Below are 26,600 nucleotides of genomic sequence, written 5' to 3' on the forward strand. Positions count from 1 at the left end.
TTTCCACGTTCAGCTAAGGAACAGACACTCTTTGGATATTTTGTTTTTAGATTATAAATATGTTGAAATTTATTAATGAGGGGAGGTAAGCTTATATCAGATTATGGGATATAGACTCTTAGTAACATCACAGTTGTACTTTTGTTGTTACTGTTATTCATACTAAACTAATACCATTAGATGTTTCCACTACATTGTAGTGATTCTATTTTTATGATAGAAAAAAACAATTCTGTGTCTTTTCAGATAGTCTCTGCAGAGATGTCAGGCAGTGGTATTGGAGTCTAGTTTGGCAGTATCCAAAATACAGAACCGCCTCAAAGTGCTTGTGCTACTTTTAAGAGAGCCTCCATGCAGGGCCCAGGCAAGCCGCAGCTCACACCAGGGCACCTGTGCACATAATAGTTTACAGAGAATTTAAAAGTGGAAACCATTGATTGAAAACCAGAAATTTTTTTAAACAAATTTTTTAACTTTAAAATTTTTAATTTTAGTTTGAAGTGCCTGGTTTATAAAATCTGATTCTTTGATTATTGCCTTTCTCTTTAAATTGACTAAGTTTGCTGATTAAGCTGAAAGCCCTGGGCTCAATAAATCAATGATTTATTGATAAAATTGCTGCTTGATGGTTTGAGGGGCTAGTGTCATGACTTTTATTAAATTATCCTTGTTTTCCTAAATGCTGGTCTAATTATCCAGATTTCATAATCCAGTTAAACAAGCTAAAAAAAATCATCCTGTAATTGAATGTTCAGGTTACCAAAGTACATCACCTTCTAAGGAAGGATAAATCTTCCCTGCTTGAAGAGGAACTGGCCATCTCCCCTTAACACACATTGTTTCCGTTGACATTAGTGGAAGCTGTGTTCATTTAAAGGTGGGAAGGCTTTTGTGCAGTTCCTAGAAACCTCTGTTTTCTAGAGCGAACCTTTTCTATGATTACTTTATAAGTGTGTTTTCTCTAAGAGTTGTTTTACTTCAGTTATCATTTTAATTTTCAAGTTAATAGATGCTATATAAAGTCTCTCATACTGAGAGTAGTCCATTAAATTATTGAAAGTTGCACTGCTTTTCATCTTTCAGGTGCCTAAAATGAATGCCACCAGGTATTTGGAAGATATAAAATCATAAACTTTGTTCATTTTCTTCCTTATACAAAGTGATGGCTTCTAATGCATATATTTCAAAATACTTAAAAAAGAAACAGTCCTCAGTAGAGTAAAATTTGGTTTTGATCCAAGTCCCAATAATATATTTGATATTTCTGTTGTTCCTGGTGCCTCCTATTGCATCAGACAGAGATTGCCTGCCTCTTTGTAGGGCACCCTTGTGGCACCTTATGTCCAATGGGAAGATAGTGTATGGCTTCATTGCGCCTCTACTATCTTTTCAAAAGCCATTTTATAAAAATCTAGGTAGCCTATTTTAATATTTAAATATATATATTTGTGAGATACTTTTAGAACAGACTTTTTTTTTTTTTACTTTGAGATTCCTGTATTCTCATTTTTAAAAGTAAATTAAAATTTTCCAGGATTAGGACTTTTCTTTTTCCACAGCAGCATAATGAGAAAGTCAGATTGAAATTGAAATTGACCATACTTCAGTGATCAAAGATATTGATGTCTGGTTACAGGAGACAGATAAGGAAAAAATTGTTTTGATGTCACAGAAATGAATTTTTAAATAAAATTGTGGTTTTGTTTCTGTAATTTTATATTTGCTGCTACAGTAGCTCAATATTTTAGAGAGCTAACATATAAATCTAGCTCCATTTGAAAACTGGAGTACTTTCTAGTACAACCAACTGGGAGGGAACTGTGTACCACAGTTTTCCAGATGGGTGACTGCTTTGTTTAGCCAGTGCATGCTTAATATTTTCCTATAGGCCAACATCAAAGAAGTCTGGGGGAACCTTTTTACCTTGCAGCATTATGATTCCTTTTGGGCACTGGCATTTTGTGAAGCCCTTGAGGGAGGGAATGCTGGGGCCGAAATGTGAGCTATGGAGAGGGGTGTCTTTGTGTCTTCAGCCCTTTCTCAGAACCAGTACAACTCTTAACTGCGCCAGGCCCCAGTTCACCAGCTTTGTATCCACTTGTCATCTCATTTAAATACGGCTGATCTTGGTGACAGTGGCCATAGCTAAGTTACTTGGCATGTTTGACTTTCAACAATAACAAAAATGGTTTTGGATTTTGTTTTATTTCCTAAAAATGTATACAATGTCAGAACTTCACATTTTATATACTAGTATCTGGCTATTAGTATTTTACAGGAACCATAGTTCTTGGTGACTTCATATATATGTATATATATATATTTTTGTGACTTTTTTGTAAACTTAAGTGCCGTTTCAAAGTTACAATCATTTTTAGAGTTACTGTAATCAATGTGAATATCATGTTTTTTTTCAAATCTGTTCTGAGCCTATAGTGTTTGCTTTGTGAACATATGTGTATTGTATATATTCTGTATAGTTACATTGTACTGAAATATTAGCTTGTTTGATATAAGGAAAGTATGTTATTGAGTACCTTTTTGCTAGCCTGGTTGTTTAATCTTTTTTAAAAAGGTTTAAGCTTTTTAAAAAAAATCTTTAAACTGGCCTTTATTACGTGGTCACAAAGTTGCAGTTAGAAGGGACGGGCAGGGAAAAACTAGTTTCGAGTGTCTTTGAATAGAAACATAAGACTAAGATTTTTTCTTCTCATTAAAATATCTTATTAATGCTCTATGGAGTAAAACTTCCTGCTGTTGTTATTTATTGTTGGCTGGAAGGAAGAATTGGTGGTGTTGGTTGAGAATAGTAGATGAGAAAAGCCATCCACTGAGCATGCACAGACCAGAAAATCTTACATTAGATGGAACACACCATCTTCCTGGGCAAGGAAAGAAAGAGTTGAAGGTGCACAAATTCCACAAACACCATCCCAAGATTGTAGGAGATACAAAGAAGGCTAGAGAAAGTCATCAAATCCTAAAGCTATTGAACCAGGTTCAGTGCAAAGCTACTTCCTGAGGGGTGAGTTGCATCTTTAGAAGTTGCTCTGAATCTTTCTGAAGTTGTACTTTTGATGAGGCACCTGTTGGTAACATTTGAATAATGTGTTACATCCGAAAAATAGAAAACACTACTTGGAGGAGGGCAAGGGGAACAGCCCATTGCATAGGTAACGAACCTATGAGAGCTTAAAGGAAGGGCTTTCTAAGCTTAGATTCATCTTGATATGGATTTTAGTAATAATTGGTCTATAGAATGAGAATAACAGGCAAAATTATCTCCTCAATACCTTTAGAATTGAGTTCAGAGAGGAAGAGGTTAATTTTAAGAAGCACTGTCTTTCCATTCAATGAGTATGTTGTGTTTTTAATAATTGTTTACCAAACCATTCAAGGTCAACAAACTGTAGGGTCCTCAATAGCGTCGACCACAAGTACTATATATATATGTATATGCAAAATGTAGAAATTAAAATAATTACAAAGTTGACCCTTGAACAGTGCAGGGGTTAGAGGTGCTGATCACCACACTATGGAAGATTTACATGTAACTTAAATTCCCCAAAACTGCATTACTAATAGCCTACTGTTGACTGGAAGTCTTAGAGTCACTTAGCATACTTTTTATGTAATATGCATTATATACCGTATTCTTACAATATAGCTAGGGAGCAGAAAATTTAACTGAGAATCAGAAAAAATGCATTTACATTACTGTACCGTATTTAAAAAATCATATAAGTTCACAGTTCAACCCCATAATGTTGAAGGGTTATCTGTGCTTCCTTCAGCTTGATTTGCATATGAATTACATACTAGAAAAAATCCTTCCAGAGAATGATACTGAATGTAATGACCAAAGATCTTTATCTCCTCACCTGAGAGTTGTAATTAATAGTTTGGGTGTTCTCTTTTGAACAGGAATGTTTGTTCTAAGTACTCAACCAAGTTAACAAAAATCTACAGACATGAAGAGTTTAAGTGGGGAAAACTTGCTCACAACCATCAAATCCCAAAGTTTAGTGTAATTCATTTTTTTTTATATGGGTAAACTTTGATACAGACGAAAAAACTGACAACAGGCATATTCAGTTTAGAAAGAAATTTCTCAACAAACTAATTTGAATTGAGGTTTGAACACCCTTGGGAACAAAGAGAAAGCCAGTTGTTTCTTTGAACTGATTAGTTTTTTTTAATGTTTTATTTATTTTTGATACAGAGAGAGACAGAGCATGAGGGGGAGGGGCAGAGAGAGAAGGAGACACAGAATCTGAAGCAGGCTCCAGGCTCTGAGCTAGCTGTCAGCACAGAGCCCGATGCAAGGCTCGAACCCACGAACGTGAGATCTGACCTGAGCCCATGCCGGAGGCCCAACCAACTGAGCCACCCAGGCACCTCTTTAACTGATTGATCAGTTTAATTGAATTTTCCTACCAAAAAATATATGAAATTTCAGTATCTACTCATTTTATAGATAACTGAACATTGCAGCAGCTCTGGGCAGCGCTGGCATCAGGATTATTTTGTAGGGCTTCCACACATACTCCCACACCCTTCTTTCTTTACCTGCTTGGTTTTTTCCACAGTTCACATTTACGACTGCCGTTACCCAAATGAGTGAGTCTCACTGACCAGAGATCCTGAGTAGTTAGGCTTAACAACACATCAGCACACACTCTCCAGTGAAAGACCAGCCTCAGATGAATTACCTCTGATGATTTTTGTTTTCTAGAGATCCTCTGTTGGAAAAGTTGCTTTAGAACATTAAAAGATAACAACCAACTGAAATTTCTATAGACCATTTTACTTTTTCCTCCTTGTTCAAGTTTTTATTTAAATTCAATGTAGCTAATATACAGTGTAATATTGGTTTCAGGAGTAGAATTCAGTGATTCATCACTTATATACAACACCCAGTGTTTATCACAAGTACCCTCCTTAGTACCCATCACCCACTTAACCTGTCCATCTGCCCACCTTCCCTCCAACAACGCTCAGTTTGTTTTCAATGGTTAAGAGTCTGTTTTCTGGTTTGCCTCTTTTTTTTTTTTTTAATGCGTTCATCTGTTCTTAAATTCCACATATGAGTGAAATCATGGTATTTGTTATTCTCTAATGGACGTATTCCACTTAGCATAATACCCTCTAGCTTCATCTAATGTCCTGTGGACTGTTTTAAATTAGGGCCAATCCAAGCATCAACAGTACATATAGTAGGACTTGTGTGCGTGATAACTTTTGTCCAGGAAGAGATATTTTTATTGAATGCAAATGAGTCTAACAAGATTAACAAAAATTCCTTTTCAGTATATGTAAACAGTGTATAAAAATGCTAACACTTTGGGCGCCTCGCCGGTTCAGTCAGTAGAGCATGTGACTCTTTGATCTTGGGGGTGTAAGTTTGAGCCCCATGTTGTGCATAGAGTTTACTAAAAATAACACAATGCTAGCACTTTTAGTGGTGTTCAGAAACCCAGTGAGATAAGCAGGAAAATAGTGAATCTGTGGTGCACAAAGGTAGTTAGTGCCCTTCCTACCAGCTGTAGAAAGCATTAGATGTATTCAGAAATCTCCAGGCTACTAGAAAGGGCTGGAACCTCAGAGGTCTTGAGTTGCTAGAGCCTGTATCTGTGTGGGCGCTCCCAGACAATGTTTAGAAGAGAAGCCAGAGCTGTTCTCTGGTTCTAGCACTAGCATCTTGGGCGACACTTGAGGAAGGGTAATGGTGGGAAATAGGAAATTATGCAGATGGGTGCTTTTATGTATTTTATGCCAGGACTTAGTCCCCTCAAAGAGTCAGAGGTAAACTTTTTCTTACAAACAATGTGAAAAAAACTGCATGTGACCTTGTTCTAAAGATGTGGACTGGTCCATTTTTTTCTTTATGTACTCTTACCTAGTTAATAACCCCCACTGGGTTATCTTCCACCTCTGTTGATAACATTTTCCCATCCCTCCTGCTACTAGCTTAGTTCAAGCCTTTGTTGACTGCTGGCTGCCTTCTTGACTTCAGGGACTGTCTTTTTTGTGTATCCCCTTATAGTACATGACACCTAGAACTCAAAAACTCAACTCACTTCACTACATATGTCAGAATCTTACTCATTTTTTAAAATATATTTTTGAGAAAGTGAGCATGCAGGGATGGGCAGAGAAAGAGGGAGAGAGAGAATCCCAAGCAGGCTACATGCTATCAGCACAGAGCCCCATGCAGGGCTCCGACTCATAAACTGTGATCATGACCAGAGCCAAAATCAAGAGTTGGATGTGTAATTGACTAAGCCACCCAGGCACCTGTCTTGTTTTGTTTTGTTTAATTTTTTTAATGTTTTAAATTTATTTTTGAGAGACAGAGACAGTGCGAGCAGGGGAGGGTCAGAGAGAGAGAGACAGAATCTGAAGACAGGCTCCAGGCTCTGAGCTGTCAGCACAGAGCCCGACACAGGGCTCAAACCCATGAACCGCGAGATCATGACCTGAGCTGAAATCCGACACTTAACCGACTGAGCCATCCAGGTGCCTCTCATTTTAAGTAATCCCACCATGGGGCTCAAACTCATGACCTGAAGGTCAAGAATCATATGCTCCATCAACTGAGCCAGCCAGGCACTCCCATCTAACTCCCTTTTTTAAAAATTTATTTTGAGAGTAGGGGAGGGGCAAAGAGAAGGGAGAGAATCCCAAGCAGGTTCTGTGTTCTCAGCACAGAGCCTGGTGCAGGGCTTGAACTCACAAACTGAGAGATCATGACCTGAGCCAATACCAAGAGTCGTGAGTCTCAGCCCTACATTGGGCTCTACACTGATGCCATGGAGCCTGCTTGGGATTCTCCTCTCTCTGCCCCTCCCCAATCATGCTTTCTCTTTCCCTTTCAAAATATATAAATAAACATTTTTTTAAAACATCAAGATTTGGACGCTTAACTGAGCCACCCAGGCACTCCCCTCCATCTTGCTCATTTTTAAATGAAGCCTAAATGAAATATAAAGCTGTATATGGTTATGAATGAATAATAAATTCTGAGAACTACCATAAATCTCGCCAAAATTTTCCCAAATCGTTCTCTAAAACACTGGTCCTGCCATTTTCCTCCCTTTGTCTGGTTGACTGATCACCAAGTCTTCTTAAGCTTTTCCACACTAGATTGGGATTCCCTGTTATGTTCACATAGCATGCTTTTTATTATAATGATAATTGATTAAAATCAGTTGGACTAAACATGAGATGAAGTTCCATTAGGACAGGTTCCATATCTATGTCTCTTATAATAAGGTATCCCCAGCCCAGGGTTGGTTAAATGAAGTCTGACTTCTGAAGTAAAGAATTGTAGAAATAAAACCAAAATTAAAATAACTGATTGCCATGAGAGAAACACCAACTGGTGTGCTTTGGAAATTTGAAAGAGGAAGAGACCCGGCTGGGAGGGATCAGGGAAAGCGGCATGGAGGAAGCAATAGTTGAGCTGGCTCTTCCTTGAAAAGAGGTCCAGGTTGGTTCCGGGAGAAATGAGAGAGCAGGAGGCCACTCCAGGAAACATGGGGGCCTAAGCGGGAGAGAGTCCAGAGAACAAAAGTAGCTTAATTTGCCAAGCAGTGTAAGATCCCTGAGGGGGAAGAGTGGAAGAAAATGTGACAGACTGGAACCAGATCAGAGCAGGCCTTAAGAATTTGAACTAAATGTCGTGGAAATCGAGAACCATTGCACATTTTCAGGCAGAGAAACAAGGCTTGCTCTAAAAAGATTAACAATCAAAGTAGACTAGAGGGAAGGCATACAGATTTCACTGAGATGACTTAGGAATTACTTCAGTGGTTTAGGGAAGATCCTGGAAGAAGGTAATGGGAGTGGGGCTAGAGGAGAGGTATGTGTAGGGGGTTGGGAAGGGGTTTGGTGAGAGGTGGGCCTGTGATCTTAAGACCAGGCCTCATTTGAACAGTGGATGGTGTCCGCTCCATTCTAAGGCCTGTCATAATGTGTATTTGACCTCATCAAACTTTAACTTTTTTAATGTTTGTTTATTTTTGAGAGAGACAGAGCATGAGTGGGGAAGCAGCAGAGAGAGAGGGAGACACAGAATCTTGAAGCAGGCTCCAGGGTCTGAGCTGTCAGAACAGAGCCTGACATGGGGCTCGAACCCATGAACTGTGGGATCATGATCTGAGCCAAAGTTGGATGCTTAACCAATTGAGCCACTCAGGCACCCCTAACATCAAATTCCTAGGTGATCTCCCTTTGTTTTTGAGTGGGAACTCCGTGTTTTAGGGAAAACCAGGGTGAGTTAGGAAAAGTTCTCAGGTTGAACTCAAATCAAGGCTGAGGAAAGACTTTTGTCCCCTAGGAAGTCATCTGAGTAGTTACTTAGCTGGGGGGGCCGTTGTGGCAGCCCCCCGCTTCTGCTGAGCCAGGTTGGCAGAGTTGAAAGTCTAGAGACTTCTTCCATTCAGATTCCTTCTTGTGCTTCCCTTTGATAAATGGCGACGGTCTGCTACACCAGACACTGTTCCAGGCACTGCAGAGACAGACTACAACAGAACAACAGTGTTGCCCTCATGGAGTGTGACCAACAGTAACCAAGGCTAAGCAGAGGGTGCCGGTGGGCAGGCAAGCGATGGGAGGTAGGATGGCTGGAGAAGGAAAGGTCTAGAAGAGGTGAGGGAACAGCACATTTTGCAAGGACACCAAGCAGGTGTGTCCCTGCCCTGGCGTGCTGACAGCAGGGGGGCTAGGGTCCCCACCCACAGGCATTTTGTTTTGAGGCAATGCCAGAGAGATTGAAAAGTGGAACAGAAACCTGAAGGAGGCTTGTTTCCAGGCATAATCCGTCTTCCTGAACAAACTCCAACGAAGCCTGTTCCCAACACAAGACAAGGAGCAAGTTACTCTGAGTTAGAAACTGCACCTAAAGCCAGGCACTAGCAGCAATCGTGGGTTTTTGTCTTACTGTTTTTTGTTTTGTTTGTTTATTGGTATAGCTGAGTGCATTCTGTACATCCAAAGTTGAGGCTCTTTTGAGAGTTTCAGATGCCATTTAAAAGACCTGTGTCGTCTACGCAGACACATCCTTTCCTACAGGGGCACTGGTTATACATGCTCCACAAGTCGTGCCCTGCCGTCATCCGGCACACGCAAAGGAGCTGTTCCTCAGGAGTTGCCTGACAGGTGAGGAGACAGGCATCACAGCCCTGGAACTGTTAAGTGCCTTTTAAACAGATGCAGCAGGGAAGGCTCGTGAAAAGGATGAGGTTTAAACAGGGAAATGGGCACATGCATAGAAAATCTAAGCCCTGCTTCACCCACCAGTAAGCACCCAGATGCGCCAGGGACACCAGTGCAGGTCTACCCAGAACTGGGTTCCACAGCACATCCCAGCCCTCCTGCGTCCGCAGCAGGGATTCCCTACGGTCCCAGAAGACAGAGAAGAGTTAGCTTTGGGGAAGAGTTCGTTGCCTTGCACATTGTCAGTGCCCCCAGAGGTACATCTGTGTAACCCCACTCACCGAAAGTCAGGATGCTGAGCAAGGAGGAGCTCTGCTCCAGGTCCAGGGAACTTCTGTAGCTCTGCCTTGTGTCACGGGAGTGCTTAGGGACCCTTAGTCCTGCCTGCCCAAGTGCTTCCCCCACAGGGCCGCTAACAGACCCACCCTGGAGGGGCTCTGAGCCTCACCCCTGTAGCAATTGGGACGAAAAGCCCTTTTGTGTTTGGCAAAAATGAGTGTGCTCACAATTCAGTCTGACATCCCCCTTCTCACACGCTGCCTCTTGCTTGCCAGTAACAACCAGCACCCCAGAGCCAAAGTCCACTCCTCCTCTGCCTCCGTTTGTAGGTACCAGGTATAGGTTTTTCCCCAACTGGTGGATTCCTGTCCCACCTGGACCCTGTCACTCACAGTCTCAGGTTTATCCCAGCTCTTAATTAGCATCAGTGGATCTTCCAGCTCCTCTCCCACCATAAATTACATGTTGAGCGCAGGGGTGGGGGGATGAGCAGAGCCAGAAGCAAAGGAAAATACAGCGGCTCAGTTCTGCCCAGCAGCCCCAACCTCCAGTGGGAACCAGATGCCTCATCTGGCCCCAGCCAGCACCGAAACACTCAACACAGAGTTCCTCAACCCCGGACCACTGGCCGCCTACCTGGTTCTCCCCTCACACCATGCCAACAGGCCATTTTTAAGTGTGCTACGTAAGTTGTATAACCTGTTCTCAGTGTAGACATGGAAGTGTGGTCCTTGCTTCCCAGAAGTTACCTATAACGCAGTCCCATGAAATCAGGACACAATGGAAGAGGATTCCTGATCCCAAGGAGAATGGAAAGTATCTGGGGAGGTCAAGCGAATCTCATTCAGATTCCGTCCCAGATAATGTTAGTCTAGGGTCACCGGAACATGTGCTAACAAATATGCTTACGTTTCCAGAGCCAAAAATTCATCTTTGAGTAGCTAGGTATTGATAATGTTTTCATGGAACATTCAGTTCTGCCTCCACTGTGTTGAGGTAAACAGCCAGACAGGATGGTGCCCGGGCAGAGTCCCGAGATTCGGAACCCAGCATATGAGCAAGTCCTACAACTTTCCTCCTGTGGTATTTGGAATCATCACTTGTATGCCAGGTGCCTACAACAGGCCTGGCACAATAGCAAGAAGTCCATTTCCTCTGAATGAACAAATGAGATATGAATGTACATACCGTAGAAATGGGTCCAAAAGAATGGCATTCTGTCAGGTTATAGTTAAGTAAAAAACAAACAATAAAAAACCCAAGTATAAAATGAACCTCAACACACAATTCCTACCTCTGTCATTTTCACTCTCAGTAATGAAAAAATACCTAATCATGAGCTGTTCATGGAGACACCAAGCTCTTCATCAGCTTCCCTAGCACTTGATGTCAACATGACTGAAATGCTAGAATGTAGTAAGGAAAGCCTGAAGGCGTTTAAAATATTTAACGTTGGAGAAGAAAAGCTTCAGAGATAATGTAATGTTCCCAGATACGTTAAACGGTATAAAATTCATGCTCTGGAAAGGTGATCTGGGGAGCTTCTTGGGGCCCCAAGAAGAGAGAAGAGAAAATGCTCAGCTCCCCATAGCATGACCATGATCCCAAATTCCTCTGGCTTCTGATAAACCTGCTCCAGCCTAGAAACCTGCCAGAGATTCCTGCCTGATTCCAACCCGTAACACACTCCAACGTCCTATAAATGAGGCCTCCTGCACATGCAGAGATAGGCCGTCTGGTTCAGGAGCTCAAGAAATACTCAGGTTCTGAAAATGCCTGCCAGCCTCTGTAAAGTGTGGTGAGCGCTCCCATGGTGTGCAGGAAAAGCTGGCAAACAGCCATCACCTATGGGTAGACACACCTTGAGTTGGGGGGTTGGGAACAGAAAAGGAAAGCGTTTTTCACAGTGATATCCAGACTCAGTGCTTCCACACAGGGAAACGCAGGAGTTCTACATCTATGCTTCACCAAGACTCACCATAAACTGGACAGGAAGAATGTCATGGAGAAAGGTGAACTGCCCAAAACTTCCTTATGGACCTCTACTCCTGTCCCTTCAGCAACGGATCTAATGAAATGTAGTGTATGCGCGCCCCCTACTGCTCTTACCTAGAATAAGACCCAGAGCAATGATTCAAAACAATCTAACCCTAACCCTAACTTAATAGAATACTTTTAAACCAAATTAAAAGACCTTTGTCTAAAATACCCAGTGAAACAGTCCAAACTGCTAGCCACTCATTTATTTTTCAAAAGCCTTTGAACTAGAACAAACAATTATCTTTACAGCACTGGTTGCTATGTTCCCCCAGGTCCCAGTGAAAATCTGCCATTGGTGATCCAGAAATATTTCCAGGCTCAATTTGTGGATCTTTTTTTAAGATGGAAAAATCTGAACAAGGAGTATTTCCCTGGGCTCAGCAGGACCAAGTACATGTTCCACAGTCCAACAGAATTTCTATCCATCCTCCTTTCCACTCACTGCTCCAAGCTGAGGTGCCCCCATCACTGTGGGCTCTGCTGCCCTTTGCTTAAGCTTCCCCCAAATGCAACCAGCAGTTAGAAGAAATGCATGGCTTACGGCAAGATGAAGAGCAAATGTGCATCCTTCTGAATCACAGAACAAAACTCATAGTTCTGCTGCCCAGGGCCAAGGACTCAAGGAAACGCGTTCTCCCTCCAGTCCACATTGCCTCAGGCACAGGAATAAGAGAAAGCAGATGCTTTGGCCCCTGAGAAAGGGAAATACCCAGGGACTGTTGGGGGTAGCCAAAGAATGGGAATGGGAAAGATTTTGAAATGCTGAAGGAGCCATTCCAGAGTCCAGCTAGTGAAAGTTCATGTTAGCCTTTTCCACGGTGGTGGTGCCTAAGCTAGTGCGTTTATTACTTGGCCAGAGAGGTCCTGGACCCAGCATCCTGAGGCTTTAGATTGGAGAGTACCTTGGTTCCAGAAGGCCGTACACGATTAAGTGCGCAGGCTTAGGAGGCCAGCAACTGGGTTTGCACCCTTCATCCTCGATCACTGAGGAAACCTGAGCAAGATACAGTGCGCCTCCAGGGCTGTTTCCTCTCCTGCAAAAGGGAATAAAATACCCATCGCAGGACTGCAGTGAGCCTGCAGTTAGGTGACATGTATGAGACGTTGGGCACGTGCTGCTGGTTGTCACTGACACTTCTGTGTCACTGGAGTAGAAGATCTGCCACATCCTATCCAGCGCCAACACCCAGCAAGGGAAAGACAGCAAGATAACTTCAAACACCTTGTGGCGGGGCAGATGTACAAAGACGGGTGGAGGGACAGCGACTCTGTCGGCACAAGAAGCCTGTCTGCACTGCAGCAGGTTGGCCCAGATGACCTTTGAAGTTCCTTCCAACCGTGAGGCTGAAGGGTGAGATTCTCCCAGGGTGCCCCGCAGGCTGTGTTAGCCCAGGAAGTAGTTCCCACTGAGCAATCGAAGGATCAGGGAAAAGTCTGGCACTAACTGGAAAGGCCCCAGGCATAGGCTCCTTTCCCCCTGCCCAGGCTGGAGCCAGACCCTGTGACCTCACACCTGCTAGGAATGTGGACCGCCCTGGGCTCGGGACGTGCCTCAGGACCCTCAGGACCGGCTTCCCAAGTGTCCACCTCCTACATCAACTGCCTCCTTCTCGGTCACAAATGGCAGAGTGGTCCCCAGAAAAAGCTTCTTGGATTAGTGATTTTTTTCTTCATCCTTTCCTCTGGCTTACATAAATAAGTTTGTTACCATTTCTTGTGCAAGGCACAGGCTTTGAAGATTTCATTTTTTTCTAGTCTGTTTCTGTACATTTCTCCAGTCCTAATAGGCATTTGGATAGCATCCATATCATGAAATTCAAAGAGGTTTCCGATGCTGTTTATTTTGGGAGCCATTCTCTTTATGAAGAGCTTCTCTATCTTTCTCTGCTGGACTTCGTCCTCCCCTGCCCCCAGCCTCCCTCTCCCAGTAACCCCCCACCCCCACCCCCACATCACCGTGTTCTCACAGATCTCTGGAAAAAGAGCACAGGCTAAGGATGGAAGAATTTCCTTTTTGAATTAAGCAAGTCCATATGAAGTTCCAGAGGAAAGGTCTGGCACAGAGACAGAGTTATTCTTGATCACAGGGGTGTGGGCAGGGAAATAGTGATGACCTCCAAGGTGAAGGACGCACGCAGCGGAAGGGAAGCCGGAGAGCCAAGGGGAAGGGAAAGTTAGGTTTACATCCCTGGAAAATACACACATGCCGCCGCCTGTTGGAAGATTCTGAGACAATGGAACAGACAGGCCATGGAATGGATTCCGCCGATGCCTGGAAACCACTCTGGTAGTAGTTAGTAGGGAACAATCGGAGGTGAGGGGATAGAATAAAGCCACAGTCTCCAAGCTGCAGACACAGGATGATGAACTTGGGAGTACACCACACCTTCTGAGAAAAGGAGGGAAGTAGGCCCTCTCTGGTCACCAACACAGTTAGTATGACGGATAAGCAGCAGGGAACAGCCACGACACAAAACTCTAGACAGAGGTGCCCTCTTTATGTTCAGCTGGTGCCCAGGTCCAGCTCACTCCTGCCTTTTCTGATACGCCCATAGCGGCTCTCTCTCGTCTCCTGTCTCTGCCACCAGCTCAGAAGGGCTCTTCCTGAGGGGAGCGGGGTCAGGCCCCCACTGGCCACCAACTGGGTGGCAGCAGCCTGTGCCACCCTACAAGCCCAGAGCAATGGCCACTTGCTCCCTGTTGTCGGAGTCAGTGTTTGTCACCTTGTGGAAGAAGAGTTTGAACCATCTTCTAGGTAAAATGCCAAGATGTAAAAGCTGGTGACAAATATTCCCATTCCTGCTTTGGGGGTTGGGCTCCTCATTTGCAGCAGCCGCAGTCCGAGCTTTCCAAGCTTTCTTCCTGATGGTGACCCTGAGGGATCCCAGACCAGTGACCAGGCACCTGCCCTGATAGAGTGGTTTTCTCCCCACGTCCTTCGAACAAACACTCTTCTCCTTTCCCTCCCTCAACCAACCATCCTTTGGGCACATTGTGGTAGAGCGCAAGGACCTGATGGGCAGCGACATTCCGCCTAGTCTGGCAGAGCAGATGGGGCTGTGTTACCGGCCCAGAGCAACCGCCCCCCGCCTGGAAAACAGGCCCGTGGCGGGAAGGGCTCGTGACCAGGTTTGTCAGAATTCCCGAAACAAATGGGAATCATGCAGCCTACCTTCGTTCTACGTGTTAAAATGCCCTTTCTTTATGAAATGCTGGTGTGTGAATAATACAGTCCGTAGTGGGCCAGGGCCTAATCGTGCGGGCTCTGGAGCCAATCACCAGCACTCAAGTCCAGGATGGAGCAGGTTGGTCCTAAATATGGGACCTGGGCCAGTGATTCAAACTATTGGTGCCCTGGTTTTCTGTCTGTTCAATGGGAATGACCAGAGGGTTATTGTGAGGTTTAAATTAAATAAGACAAATAAAGCACATAGGACACTTAGAGGACACTTTTCATTAAATGTGAGATGTGTCGGGTCCACGCACTCTTACAACTTCACAGTTCCAAGAAATTCAAATGTCTGAGAACCACTGACTCAAAAACTCGATCTCCCTTACATGTGGCTACAGGAATGCAAAACACCTACACCACATACACACACACACACACACACACCCCTGTGACTCTAAGCCTGGAAAGGTGAAAAGCATCATTTTGCTCCCAAAAGTTTGAGGGCCCCTAAATTCAAGATTTTAGGTACCTCAGAACTGCTGGGGATGGAGACAGTGTCCTGGTAACAACCAGGTCACAGTCCTGTGACATATTCTACTTGGGACCTTCTTCCCTAAAACACACCCCCTGCTCCTCCCTCTTAAGTGTGTGTGTGTGTGTGTGTGTGTGTGTGTGTGTGTGTGTGTGTGTAAGAACATGCCCACCTATATGTCACAGCTATCTGCCAATCGTGATGTTTCACACTTGCTTGCTGCCCCCAGGTCACCTCTATTCTCGAAAGCTGTCTTTTGATTCTTCCCTGGGAATATATGTCCTCCTTGGCCCCATGTCTGGGCGCCAGAGTCCTGACTGCAGATTAGGGGTGGGGGCTGCCAAGGAGGCCGCAGGACTTGCCAGGAAAAGGTTTGGGGCTGGGGCCTCTTGATACTCGCCCTAAAAGAGGGCACCAGTTGTGCTACCAGTATTTTTACCCACTTCCCAGGTGTAAAACAGCAGAGCTGAAGAACCACAGTAAGTTGGCACAGGGGACTACAGAGGGACACTGGGCCCTTCGGGGACAAGGCACTTTCACAGAGATCTGATGACTCAGCCTGCATTTCTGACCCGGGAAGGAGTTTGCAAGACAGTGTTGGGCCGTGGTGGGAGGATGCGGATGCTGCGTGCTGGCACAAGCCAGGAGCCACTTCCTCAGCTGAGCCAAGGCTGGGCAGCCGGAGGGGCGTGTGCACGGGGGAGCAGAGCACAGGTGAGGCCTGTCCCTGGAGGTCAGCTATTTACAACCTGGCACCACCTGCACAGGAGTCTTCTGACATCTTTCCTTCACTTGTCTCGCCTGGGTAAGAATGGGTGCTCTTTCGCTTCCCTGGAAGGAAAATCCAATAGGCATGCCTGCACAGGCGTCAAGACAAAACCTCTCCTCCTTCCAAAGGGTAAAACACTCAGGCTAAAATCAAAGAGGCAGCCCATCTCCTCCATGAAGTCTGTCCAGATTGCTCCAGACTGTGTCTTCCTCCCTTTGGTTCCCAAAATCAGGGAGGGCAAAGACAAATAGGTATTAACAACATTAACAAGTAGGTATTAGCGTCTTCCAGGAGCCTGGCCCAAGTCCGGCATACAGTGATGAGCGAATATCACCTCATCTTTGTTCATGACACTGGCCATCTGACTTCTGTTCCTAGGCCCCTCCTTTCCCCCCAGCCCTGGTTTGTACGTGCCTTGGCATACAGAAGGCCCTCCAATGTCCCTTCGGGAACTCCCTAAACCCTCCCTAGATCATTGATGCTGTCCCTCTGTGTCACTCCAAGCAAGGAGAGAATATTTTAAATTAATAAGTATGTAAAACTCAAAAAAGGTGCACTGGAGATGTGAGAACCCTTAAGCAAGGCATCATCCTTCCTGCTAGGCTCAAGGACCACCTGCTCAGCACACACTGGACAGCCTGAAGTCCATGCATACCCTCACATATGTGTGTACAAGTATGCACACACAGACCTCACCTGACCACCTCCTCACCTAAGGGGAAGCCTTACTTCCTCCTTTCTTTCTGGGACACAGCCCCTCCCTCTCTCAGGGTGCCCAGGCTAGGTAGCTGCTGCACCCCCTTCCCACCTCATGCCTCACCCCCAGCCCGCTCTCTGTCCTGTGCACCTCCTTTCAGGGCACCAGGCCCTGGTCTCAGAAGCAAAACATAGCCCCTCGCTGGCCTGGACAAGGCCACAGGGCATTGTGGCCTCGGCTCTTGGTCTGACTCCAGGGTCTCTGCTGAAGGGAATTTAAACCCAGTTTCTTGAAACTGGGGCTAGGAAGAAACATGAAGGAGAGCCCATTAACTCCAGGAAGAAAAAGATTTACCTAAAAACAAAGTTTACTCATACACACAAATTCACACACTGAACCCCACCTTAGGAACGGATAAAAATTTCAAATCTTAGACCGCCATGTCTTCCAGGGCCTGGGTTTCCTTAGAATGTGAACCTGGAAGTCCACGGCACCCCACCAGCCCCATCTTAGGGGTCCCGGAGCGACACTACAACTGCTCCTGTATCAGAGAGGCAGGGGGAGGAAAGGCAGAAGGTGCAAATCTTTGGGACTGAGCCCTCCACCCAGCTCCGGGCTGGAGGAAAGTGGCTGTGTCTTCAAGTCTCAGCCCCTTGGCACCACCAAGTGTCCTCCCTCCCCACCTCACATCCCTGCTTTGGAGGCTGAGGGTGGAGAGGGGCGCTGCAGGCCAATTCACCATCTCCCGAGTCCTGGAGATTTAGTTCACAGTCTGGCTTCTGGGGGGGCCCAAGTCAGGGGTATAGTTAGCGATCGTGTCCTTGGCCCGCAAGTGTGCACGTTGGGGTGGCCGGTGGATGGCCTCTGCGTCTATACCCCAGTCTGCTCTTTAATCCAGTCCCGAAATACAGGGAGCCTCGTGTACACGCCGGGCTTGTCCCTCTGAGCGCAGCCTTCACCCCAGCTCACCACGCCGGCCTGGAAGATCCGCCCCTCAGCCTCCACGCTGGATAGGGGGCCTCCAGAATCACCCTGCGGGGAGACGAGCAGCAGCATGAATGCGCGCCCCGCCCCGGGCCCGGGCCCCGCCCCCGCCCCCACCACGCACGCACCTGGCAGGCGTCCACACCGCCACTGAGGTAGCCCACGCACATCATGCGCGGGGTTATCTGCTGCGGGAGCAGATTCTCACAGGTCGTCTGGTTGATGACGCGGATCTCGCCCTTCTGCAGGATCAGCGCGCCGGAGCCTGGCGGGGGGGGGGGGGGGGGGGGGGGGGGGGGGGGGGGGTGGCTGACCCGGGGCCACGGCGCCCATCGGCAGGGCCCCCCTCCAGGCGGCCCCACTGCAGTGACCTCACTAGCACATCTCCGGACACATCCCCAGTGCCCATGGCTGACAAATGCCCAGGGAACTGATGCCATGCCAACGCGAGGGGACATCGTGCAGCCCTGTGGGTAACTAGGCAACACGTGGAAAACCCGCAGGGCCAAAGGTGATGGGAGATTGAACGTTCGCCATGGGAACAGGTGTGGGAAACGAAAAACAGGGAGACCCACGGAAAGCACCCGGGTGTTGTTATGGCAGTCGAGCCACAAGTGGGTTTTCTTTTTCCTCTCTATATTCTACAGGTTCTCAGCAGCTGCCGTAGCACAGGCCAATGGCAGTGCGCTGTAGTACTATTATAACTGAATCTTTTCGATATAACAATTACCAACTAAAGGCCTTCCCATGGAGGCAGAAGGACGGAAGAGGCCAGGCCCCCACCACAGGGCCTGACACCAGCATGACTAGCTTGCCTCTACAGCACACAAGACTCCCACAACAGTGCTCTTACGTTCACTGAGCACCATCTTGGAAGGTGTTTTATCTTCATTTTACAGGTGAAGAAACAGGCTGAGTTTAAGCTAATGCCAAGGTCACTCAGTTTAGTGGCTCCTCCAAGCCTTTGTCCCAGAGCCGAGCCTCCACTTCACCTTGGGACACCCTCCCCCTGCCAGACAGAGGGAGGTCGGGCAGCCCACTTACTGCCGGCCCAGCTGGCTCACCTCCCTCCTGGGTGTGGCCCCAGCCAGTGACCCAGATGGCCTTGCCGGTGGGGAAGGTGTGGGAAGCTTCGGGCAGGCAGATGGGCCTCACGGTGCTGCTGTACTCGGCCGGCTGCTCCAGCTCCAGCAGCGCAATGTCATAGTCGAAGGTGAAGTCATTGAAGTAAGGGTGGGTGATGATGCGCTTGAGCCCGTGCTCCTGCACGCCGGTGGCACTGCGCCTGCTCTGGTCGTGCAGGCCCAGGAAGGCAGTCCACAAGGTGTGGTCTGAGTACCTGGAGGAGCCGCGAGAGTGACCCTGAGCGGAGCACTGACCTAGACAGAGCCACTGCTGCCGCCGCCCGGACAGTAAGGGACTGTGGCTTCTGTGTGGCTGCGGTCCTCAACCGAAACTGCCAGTGTCTCCCGCCATGGCACTCAGCCCCCTTCACCTCCTTGTTTCTCTCTTCTAATACATTTTTAATCTGATTACCAAAAAATATATTTTTCATCAATCTGATCTTTCACAGAAGAAATAACACAGAACTCAACAGGAATGACTTTTTTAACACAGTGGTTCAGTAGACTGAACTTTATCTACTGTGTTTACTGTTGGTCGTGGGACAGATGTAGCAATTCTGAACTCTTATCGTGCATACTGGCTGACTGGACGATTCAAGAGCACACACTGACATTGCCGGGAGCCTCAGCTTCCAGTGTGGAACAAGGGAGACACAAAAGGAGTTGGGAAGAGGGAGTGAAATCAGAAGTAGCAATAAGAGCTCAGGATTTTTCCTTAAAATGTCTCCAAAGGAATGACATTCCCAACAGCACTCAGGACTTGGTTTCTAAATATCCTTCTCCATTAAAAGGAACCAAGTCTCCTTGGAGAAATGGTTGATTTCAGGTCTGTAGCAAGTAAGGCATCAAGCGACCTTGGAACATTTTGTTTCACCAGAAGTAAGTGCTCACACAATCATGGAGCTAGTATTAGGATCATCCAAACATCAGAGTAAACCAGAGGATTCAAGTACTGTATGTGCTGAGTAACGCAAAAGGGACAGGGGAATCCAAGAGTCCCTAGAATTTTATAAGGACAGGGGAAAGCTACTCTTTACAGAAAAACACCAGCGAATAAATACAGAAGGAGCAATACAATAAGAAATCACATTTTGCATCTACCGTAGCAACAACCAACACCAGCAAGAACCACCGGCTGACGATAGAAGCAGAGAGTAAGAGATTGCCGGGAGCAAGACATTCACACGGATTCAAAGTGTCGTCCAAATTTACTCACTCACTACCGAGTTGGGGAGGCACAACTATAATGGAGGAGGCCGTGACCACCACCTTAACAGAGTGATCGGACTGCTCTCCCAGCCGTTCGTCACCAGGGTAAAGTTTTTCAGACAAAAAAAAAAATTTATCCTAATTCTCGCCATAAAAAAATGATCAAAAAATCCAACTTAAGAGACATTCTACAAAATAACTGGCCTGGACTTTTCAAACATAAAATGCCATAAAAAATAATTTAAAAAATAAAGTCTTGGGGGAACTGTTCTAGATTTGAGAGACTAAAGAAAGCTAAGGACTAATACAGAGCATGACCCTTGACTGGATCCTAGATTTTAAAAAACTACAAAAGACAATAATGGGGGACACCTAGAGGACGGAGGACACGCTAACCACTTGTACCGTGTCAGCACTGTCATTTCTGGAGGGATCCCTGTATTGTGGGTACAGGGGAGGCTCTCCCTGTCCTTGGGAGACACGAGCCGTGGTACTTAGGGGAGAGGGCTCATCAGGTTAGGGTGCACCTAACTCAGAGTTCAGAATAGCGCACGTGTAAAGAGAGAGAAATAAAACAAATGTGGTAAAACTCAACGGGTAGTGAATTGTAGATAAAGGGTACGAGGGTAGTTGCTGCCATTTTTTTCTTTCATTGTATTTGCAACTTTGTTGTAGGTTTGAAAATTTTTTTTAAGTTTATTTTGAGAGACAGAGAGAGAGAGAGAGAGAGCACTCGAGAGAATGAGGGGGAGGGGCAGAGAGAGCGGGAGAGAGAAAGAATCCCAAACAGGCTCCACATTATCAGCACGGAGCCTGACACAGGGCCTGAACTAACAAACTGCCGTGAGGTCATGCTCTGAGGCAAAGTAAAGAGTTGGACGCTTCACTGACTGAGCCACCCAGGTGCCCCAGAAAAATATATCCTTAAAATAGAAAATCTGCATGGGGCGAAAAGCATGAAGACCTGCCTCCTTTTCTCTAACCTCTCAGGAAAGTCAAGAAGCAGTCAGTCCAAGAAACGTCCAGGCAAGGCACCTTCTCTCCAGCCAGCACTGAACTGTCTTGAACCTCCTTGACCGTCTCTCTCGCCCATGCCTGCCTGACGCCCAGCTCACCTGCGCTCTGGTGACCAGGGCATCCTCCCCTTCTCCGTTCCTGCCACCACCTCCCTCGAGAACCTCACACCTGGACTGAGGCACTGGCCTCCAAAGAAGTCACCTTGCTACTGGTCTCTTTTTTAATATTTGTTGCCATATGAGAACTTCCTGAAAACTGCTTTTGTGAGCCCTTTCCAACAGCCAAAGATGATTCTAAGACCTGCCGGATCAGCCCTCACCTCCCCGACCAGGCATTCGGTGTATGCATTAATTCTGCCATTCTAACTTTTTCTCCCAACCATCTATGGTGTTCCAGGAATTGCACAAGATCCAGCCTTCAAGTGTACTGTGTACCTGGGGAGAAAGCCATGATTTTCAGCACCCATGACAGCACAGCATGGGTGACCTCCTGAGGAACGGACAGCAGGCTGTGGAAGAGGGGAGTCAGGACAGGGAGCAGGTCATGAAGGAGGCCTTGGAGATCGTATAGGACTTGGCTAGCGAAAGCCTGCGGGCGGGGGAGAAAGCAGCATGATCACCGAGAGCCAATGTTTACAGTGCGTCGGAGCCCCCAAAACTGAATATATGGAAGGTGTAAGGGCAGGACAGGGACTGAGGTTGGAGAGATGACAAGGGCCAGAGAATGTAGCCATGGTGATCATGCTATGGCATTTCTGCTTTATCCCATGAGTCACTGCAAGCATGTAAGCAAGGCGGTGACGCAATCAGATCAGCTCTTTGGAAAGACCACTCTCACACAGTGGAGACAGACAGGTGTGCCGAGAAGGAAGGAGGTGATCAGGTAGAGGGGGCCGCAGTCAGAGGCCAGGTAGCCAAGACGGCAACTATGTGAGGAAGAAAGAGTAGAGAAGACCCGGATGTTTAGCAGGCAAGGGCCAGCAGTTGAAGGATGGGATGGGTAAGGGAAGGATGGGGACATGGTGGGAGGCTCATCCTCCTCCCCTTTGATGCCATGTCTCTGTGATCCCATCACCTGTTTACAGATATCCTTTATCACCCTTGTGTCCATGCTAAGCCCCGACTAAAGCCACAGTGGTCTTTTCTCTCCAGTCCACATTCCTCCATCGAGGACAGCCTTGGATTTTATGAGCAATCTCAGTCTCCAGCTGTTGAAGGTCCACAGGCGCCCCAGCAATGGAGAGATCAAGTGTGAAGACCCAGCCACTGAGCTGCCCCCGTGACTGCCGTGTGGTTGGGGGGCGCTGGTGGCAGCCAAGCCACCTACTCTGCTCAGTGCCGATGCATCAAGTCATTTCATCCCCGGCAGCTCTTCAACGTAGAGCTGCCCATTTTAAGATGAGGACTCAGGCACAGAGAGATAAAGTAACTTGCCCAAGATCACACAGCTAGGAAGTCACGGACGGGACAGAACCCAGGTAGCCTACTCTTAACCATGATAAGGCCTAGCAAGCACTTGCTGGCTCGGAAATGCATCCAGAGTAACTACACTCCAGATCCTTGCACACTTCACACCCACCTGCCTCTGCTCACACCCTTCCGTTGTCTGGAAGTCTCCATCACCTTGTCCTCACGTTTCAACACTCACATGAGATGCCCCTGATCATAAAGGCACTCCTAAGCCTCCCTCCCCAGCCCTGGGGCAGAATGCTCAACTCCCACATGCACGGGCTAGGTAACCTGTGCCTGGTTTCTGCACAGCACTCACCATGTGCGCGTGCATGTACATGCACAGACATGTGTGATGTATGTCATCCCCTACCCTGTGAAACCTGGGAAGTGCAGGAAGGAAGCCTTATTCATCTTCGTCCCCCAGTGCTAATAAGAGCAATGGGTGTCAAATGCATTAAGTGCACTATTAATTGGCAGACCGATAATCAAGAGAAGATGAAGGAGGAGGAAATGGGAAATTCAGTGATGAAGTAAGAGAAAGAGGGCGAAGTAACAGAGGGCGTGGGGAGAGCTCTTCAGCGAAGACCGTACGTGGCTACCTGGCTCGCCCTGCTGAGGATCTAGAAACAGTGGGGCTGTGGTAACACTGAGAACACCAAGTGCCGCGGTCTCACTGTAAATACTATTCCCTGCTAACATTTCTTGGGGAAATGGCTGATTCTGGGGCTGGACCAGAGAAAATACAAGCTGAGCCTAGAGCACCTGGTAGGGCTAGAAAGCAAGGAAGTGTCTCAAAAGAACAAAAGAATGAGGGCAGATCAAAAGGACACAGAGCCAACCTCAGAGAGAGCACAATGGTCACATCTGGAACAATTTGAGCAACAAAGTAATATCATAGGATTACAACCCAAAATGTAAATATGCATGCATCCATATGAATATAAATAGATGAATAAATACATGAAAAAAAAGAAACAAATCTTCCTTACAGAAGACTTCCAAATTGGCTCTTATTCCTAAGAATAAAGGGGTAAATACTTTATGGTGAGGAACCCCGGCAAACGCTAGTTCAACCAAATGAGAAAGATCAACATTATCATCGGTAAGGCATGTTGATATCATGTGCCTGCCGACATGATGAGATATTCTTTCCAAACACTCAGAAGCCCAGAGTAATCATGACAACACTAGACAGACCCAGACGGGAGGCTTTCTATAGGATACCTGGCCTCCAGATTGTCAAGATCACAAAAACAAAGACAGATTGAGCCACTGTCCTAAATCGGAGATTGGGGACATGGGACAACAGAATGCAAAGTGGGAACCTGGACTGCCTCCTGCACCTGAAAGGGTATAAAACCCCCACGATACCAGGAAAGCCTACACTGGTATTAGCAGAAGGACCAGTGTGGGCCTCTGGGCACTGACAGACACACCGAATTAGCAACAAGGACAACTGCGTTAGGGTGGGCGGGAACTCCGGTCTATCTTTGTGACCTGTCTGTATGTATGCCAAGATAAAAGGCTTATTTTACAATATTCGTAAGTAAGCTTCCATCACCACAAAAAGAAACAAAATCTTTTCTTCCCAGGGTGGAGGAAAGTGTGGTAAAATGAAAGAACAGTCAGGTGGGACAAGGCGGCCGCCCTGACAGCCAGCAAGGCCCTGGAGACAGCCGCACTGACCCTGCCCTCTCCGGATCAGGCATGGGTGCATGCCTATGTGCACCTGCCTGACTATATTCAACATCTGTGCCTTGGGCCTGCTTGCTGCCTTAGCACTGTCTCTCTGCAAAGCGCACAGTGATTCTTCTCTATTCCCCGGAGAAGGGTGACTAGAGCAGTTCGGTCACCTCTCATATAGCCTCTGGCCGAAGGGTAAGCGCCCAGTAGGAGGACACTGAGGCCGGGATTCCCTGCAAGGTCTGCTCCCTGTGCCCACTTCTGCAGGAGGAAGCAGTCCACCAGACTCCCTTCATAGCCAGTGGCCAGAGGGCCTGGGCAGGCCACCTGTTCCTGCTGACCCTCTGGCCTCCCAGACTGTGGCCCAGCCCACCCTGTTCTGAGAGGCCCTAAGAGGCTTTCCCCGAGCCAGGCTGGAGTCTGCCCTGGGACCTGATGCTCCAATGTGCAGAGCACAGTGCGTGCCACGTTTCAGAAGCACAAGCATGTTATTCTCGGAACTCCAAGGATCAGAACTCATGCTGTCACCATTGCTGCCAAAGCACCTGAGGCCCTGGAAATGTGGATAACTTGCCCAAGGTCACTGGGCAAACAAAGCTGGAATGTGAATGTGAGGCTTGTCCTAGCCTGTTCCAAGGAGTCCCCGTGTACAGACTAACAGCACAAGCCTTGGAATCCTCGGGTTCTCGTCTGACTATGCCACTTACCAACTGCACAACCTCAAGCCAATGTTCTTACCTCTCTGAACCTCTGTTTCTGTAAAATGGGGACATAATCAGACCTGCCTAACTGGGTTGTTAGGAGAGGCACCTAGATACGCTTGATGGAAAGGGAGCACCCAGCGAGTGTTAGTTTTATTATTACCATTACTAAGCCCCCTCCCAGGGTGTTCTCACACCTCCAGTCCTGGCCCTGCCCCAGTGCCATGCGCTCTGCCATGACTTACACACATCGGGGGCTTTCCAAGCCCAGAAAACAGAGGAGACCCTCTTAGGCTCTAGGAGGAGGCCTCCCCGCTCCCATCCAGTGGCCCACCTGAATCCTTTGTCGTCGATGAAGCAGTGAGCTGCTGACACCAGCCATTTGGGAGAGATGATCGAAGCCCCGCACACGTGGCCCTGGCCCAGCGCGTGGAGGCTCACCTGCCAGGGCCACTCCCCTTCCTCTGCATTCTTGCCCCCGACGACCCTAGACTGCCTGGTGAATGACCGCTGCCCACAGTCTGGGAGAGGCAGAAAACCCAAAGGTCAGAAAGTCAAGGTGGGGCTAGTGGCCCCATGCCAGGCTCAACAGGAGATCATATGGGGTGGTGGCCATTTGGTGGGACCCTCTACAAATATCTTCAAGCCTCAAATACCCACTGACTTCCTCCCGGCCCCCCTCGATGCTCCCAATCTCCAAATCCTCACGCTCCCACCTCCTTAGTTTTGCCCAAATGCATTTAGAGGCCTTCAGAGAGACCTGCTGGTTTGCTTAGATTTAATTTGAGTGTCATTTGCCTAGATGTCCTCCTTGCATGCTGAAGGACACAGCTCTCAGAGGAAAGAGTGGAGGGGAGACGTGAAGTCGCAGAACAGCCACAGCTGTGCTCAGATTTAACCTGTGGCCCATGCTTCTGAAATACACATGAGGCAGCAAACCGAAGCATGGGTGGAGTGGGGACTAAAGCCTGCTGACTGCTCTGGGAAGCTGTGCACCTCCTCCTCCAGGCAGGATGGGGAAGCCAGGACTTGCCACTGCCCTGTGGCCGGGTCTACAGAGCAGGGGCCAGCCTAATACCTCAGCCAGGATGTCAGCTCTGCCACAGAGGCACTGACGTGCTGACTGCCCTGGGCCCTGCCTCCAGGACCAGAGCTGGCCCATGGGACAGTGCCTCTGTGCCAGTCAGCAAACTCATCCTTTCCCCCACGTAGACAGGGGCAGAGATGGGTGACTGAGGCACTGGCATGATTTCTACCACTGTCTGTGTCTTGCATAGTGAAGAACCCGTACAACTGTATGCAGCGGCCCTGCTCACCGCAATCCTTCTCATCTGAGCCGTCACTACAGTCCTTCTTCCCATCACACTTGGGGTTGCTCTTGCTCACACAGAGACCGTTGTGGCAGCGATAGGTGTGTTTGGTGCAGGCAACGGTTCTTACTGCTCAAGCAGGAGTACAAGGGGCAGGGAATCAATTCCTTGGCAGCACCCAACCAGAAACCTGATGATCCATCCATCTTACGCTCCTTATCAAGCCTCTGTACCCATCCACACCCATGCGCACGTCCTTCCAGCCCCACTAAAGGTTCTCCACCTTCCAGAAGATTCTCTCCCCACTGACACACTTTCTCGACACACTTCACATAGAGGGTGGTTTGTGTTTATTAAGCTTTGGAAACTTGGAATGTGAGTGTGCTCACGGCAGCTCCCTCCAGGAGGAAAGC

General features: G+C 47.4%; 1 protein-coding gene across 1 annotated transcript in view; it reads right to left on the reverse strand.

Moving 5' to 3' along the window:
• Nucleotides 1–17,053: 17,053 nt before the first annotated feature.
• The window catches only part of ST14 (suppression of tumorigenicity 14), a 39,967-nt gene continuing 30,420 nt past the window's right edge, over nt 17,054–26,600 (reverse strand). Inside the window, exons 15-19 of the mRNA XM_029915233.1 lie at nt 26,194–26,316; nt 25,212–25,398; nt 18,757–19,031; nt 17,821–17,957; nt 17,054–17,740 (exon numbers count right to left, since the gene is read on the reverse strand). Coding sequence (XP_029771093.1) covers nt 17,579–17,740; nt 17,821–17,957; nt 18,757–19,031; nt 25,212–25,398; nt 26,194–26,316 — 884 coding nt within the window. The 3' untranslated portion in view covers nt 17,054–17,578. The remainder of the gene's footprint in view (nt 17,741–17,820; nt 17,958–18,756; nt 19,032–25,211; nt 25,399–26,193; nt 26,317–26,600) is intronic.

The sequence above is a fragment of the Suricata suricatta genome, chromosome 11 (genome assembly GCF_006229205.1).
Source record: "Suricata suricatta isolate VVHF042 chromosome 11, meerkat_22Aug2017_6uvM2_HiC, whole genome shotgun sequence".
Taxonomy (NCBI): domain Eukaryota; kingdom Metazoa; phylum Chordata; class Mammalia; order Carnivora; family Herpestidae; genus Suricata; species Suricata suricatta.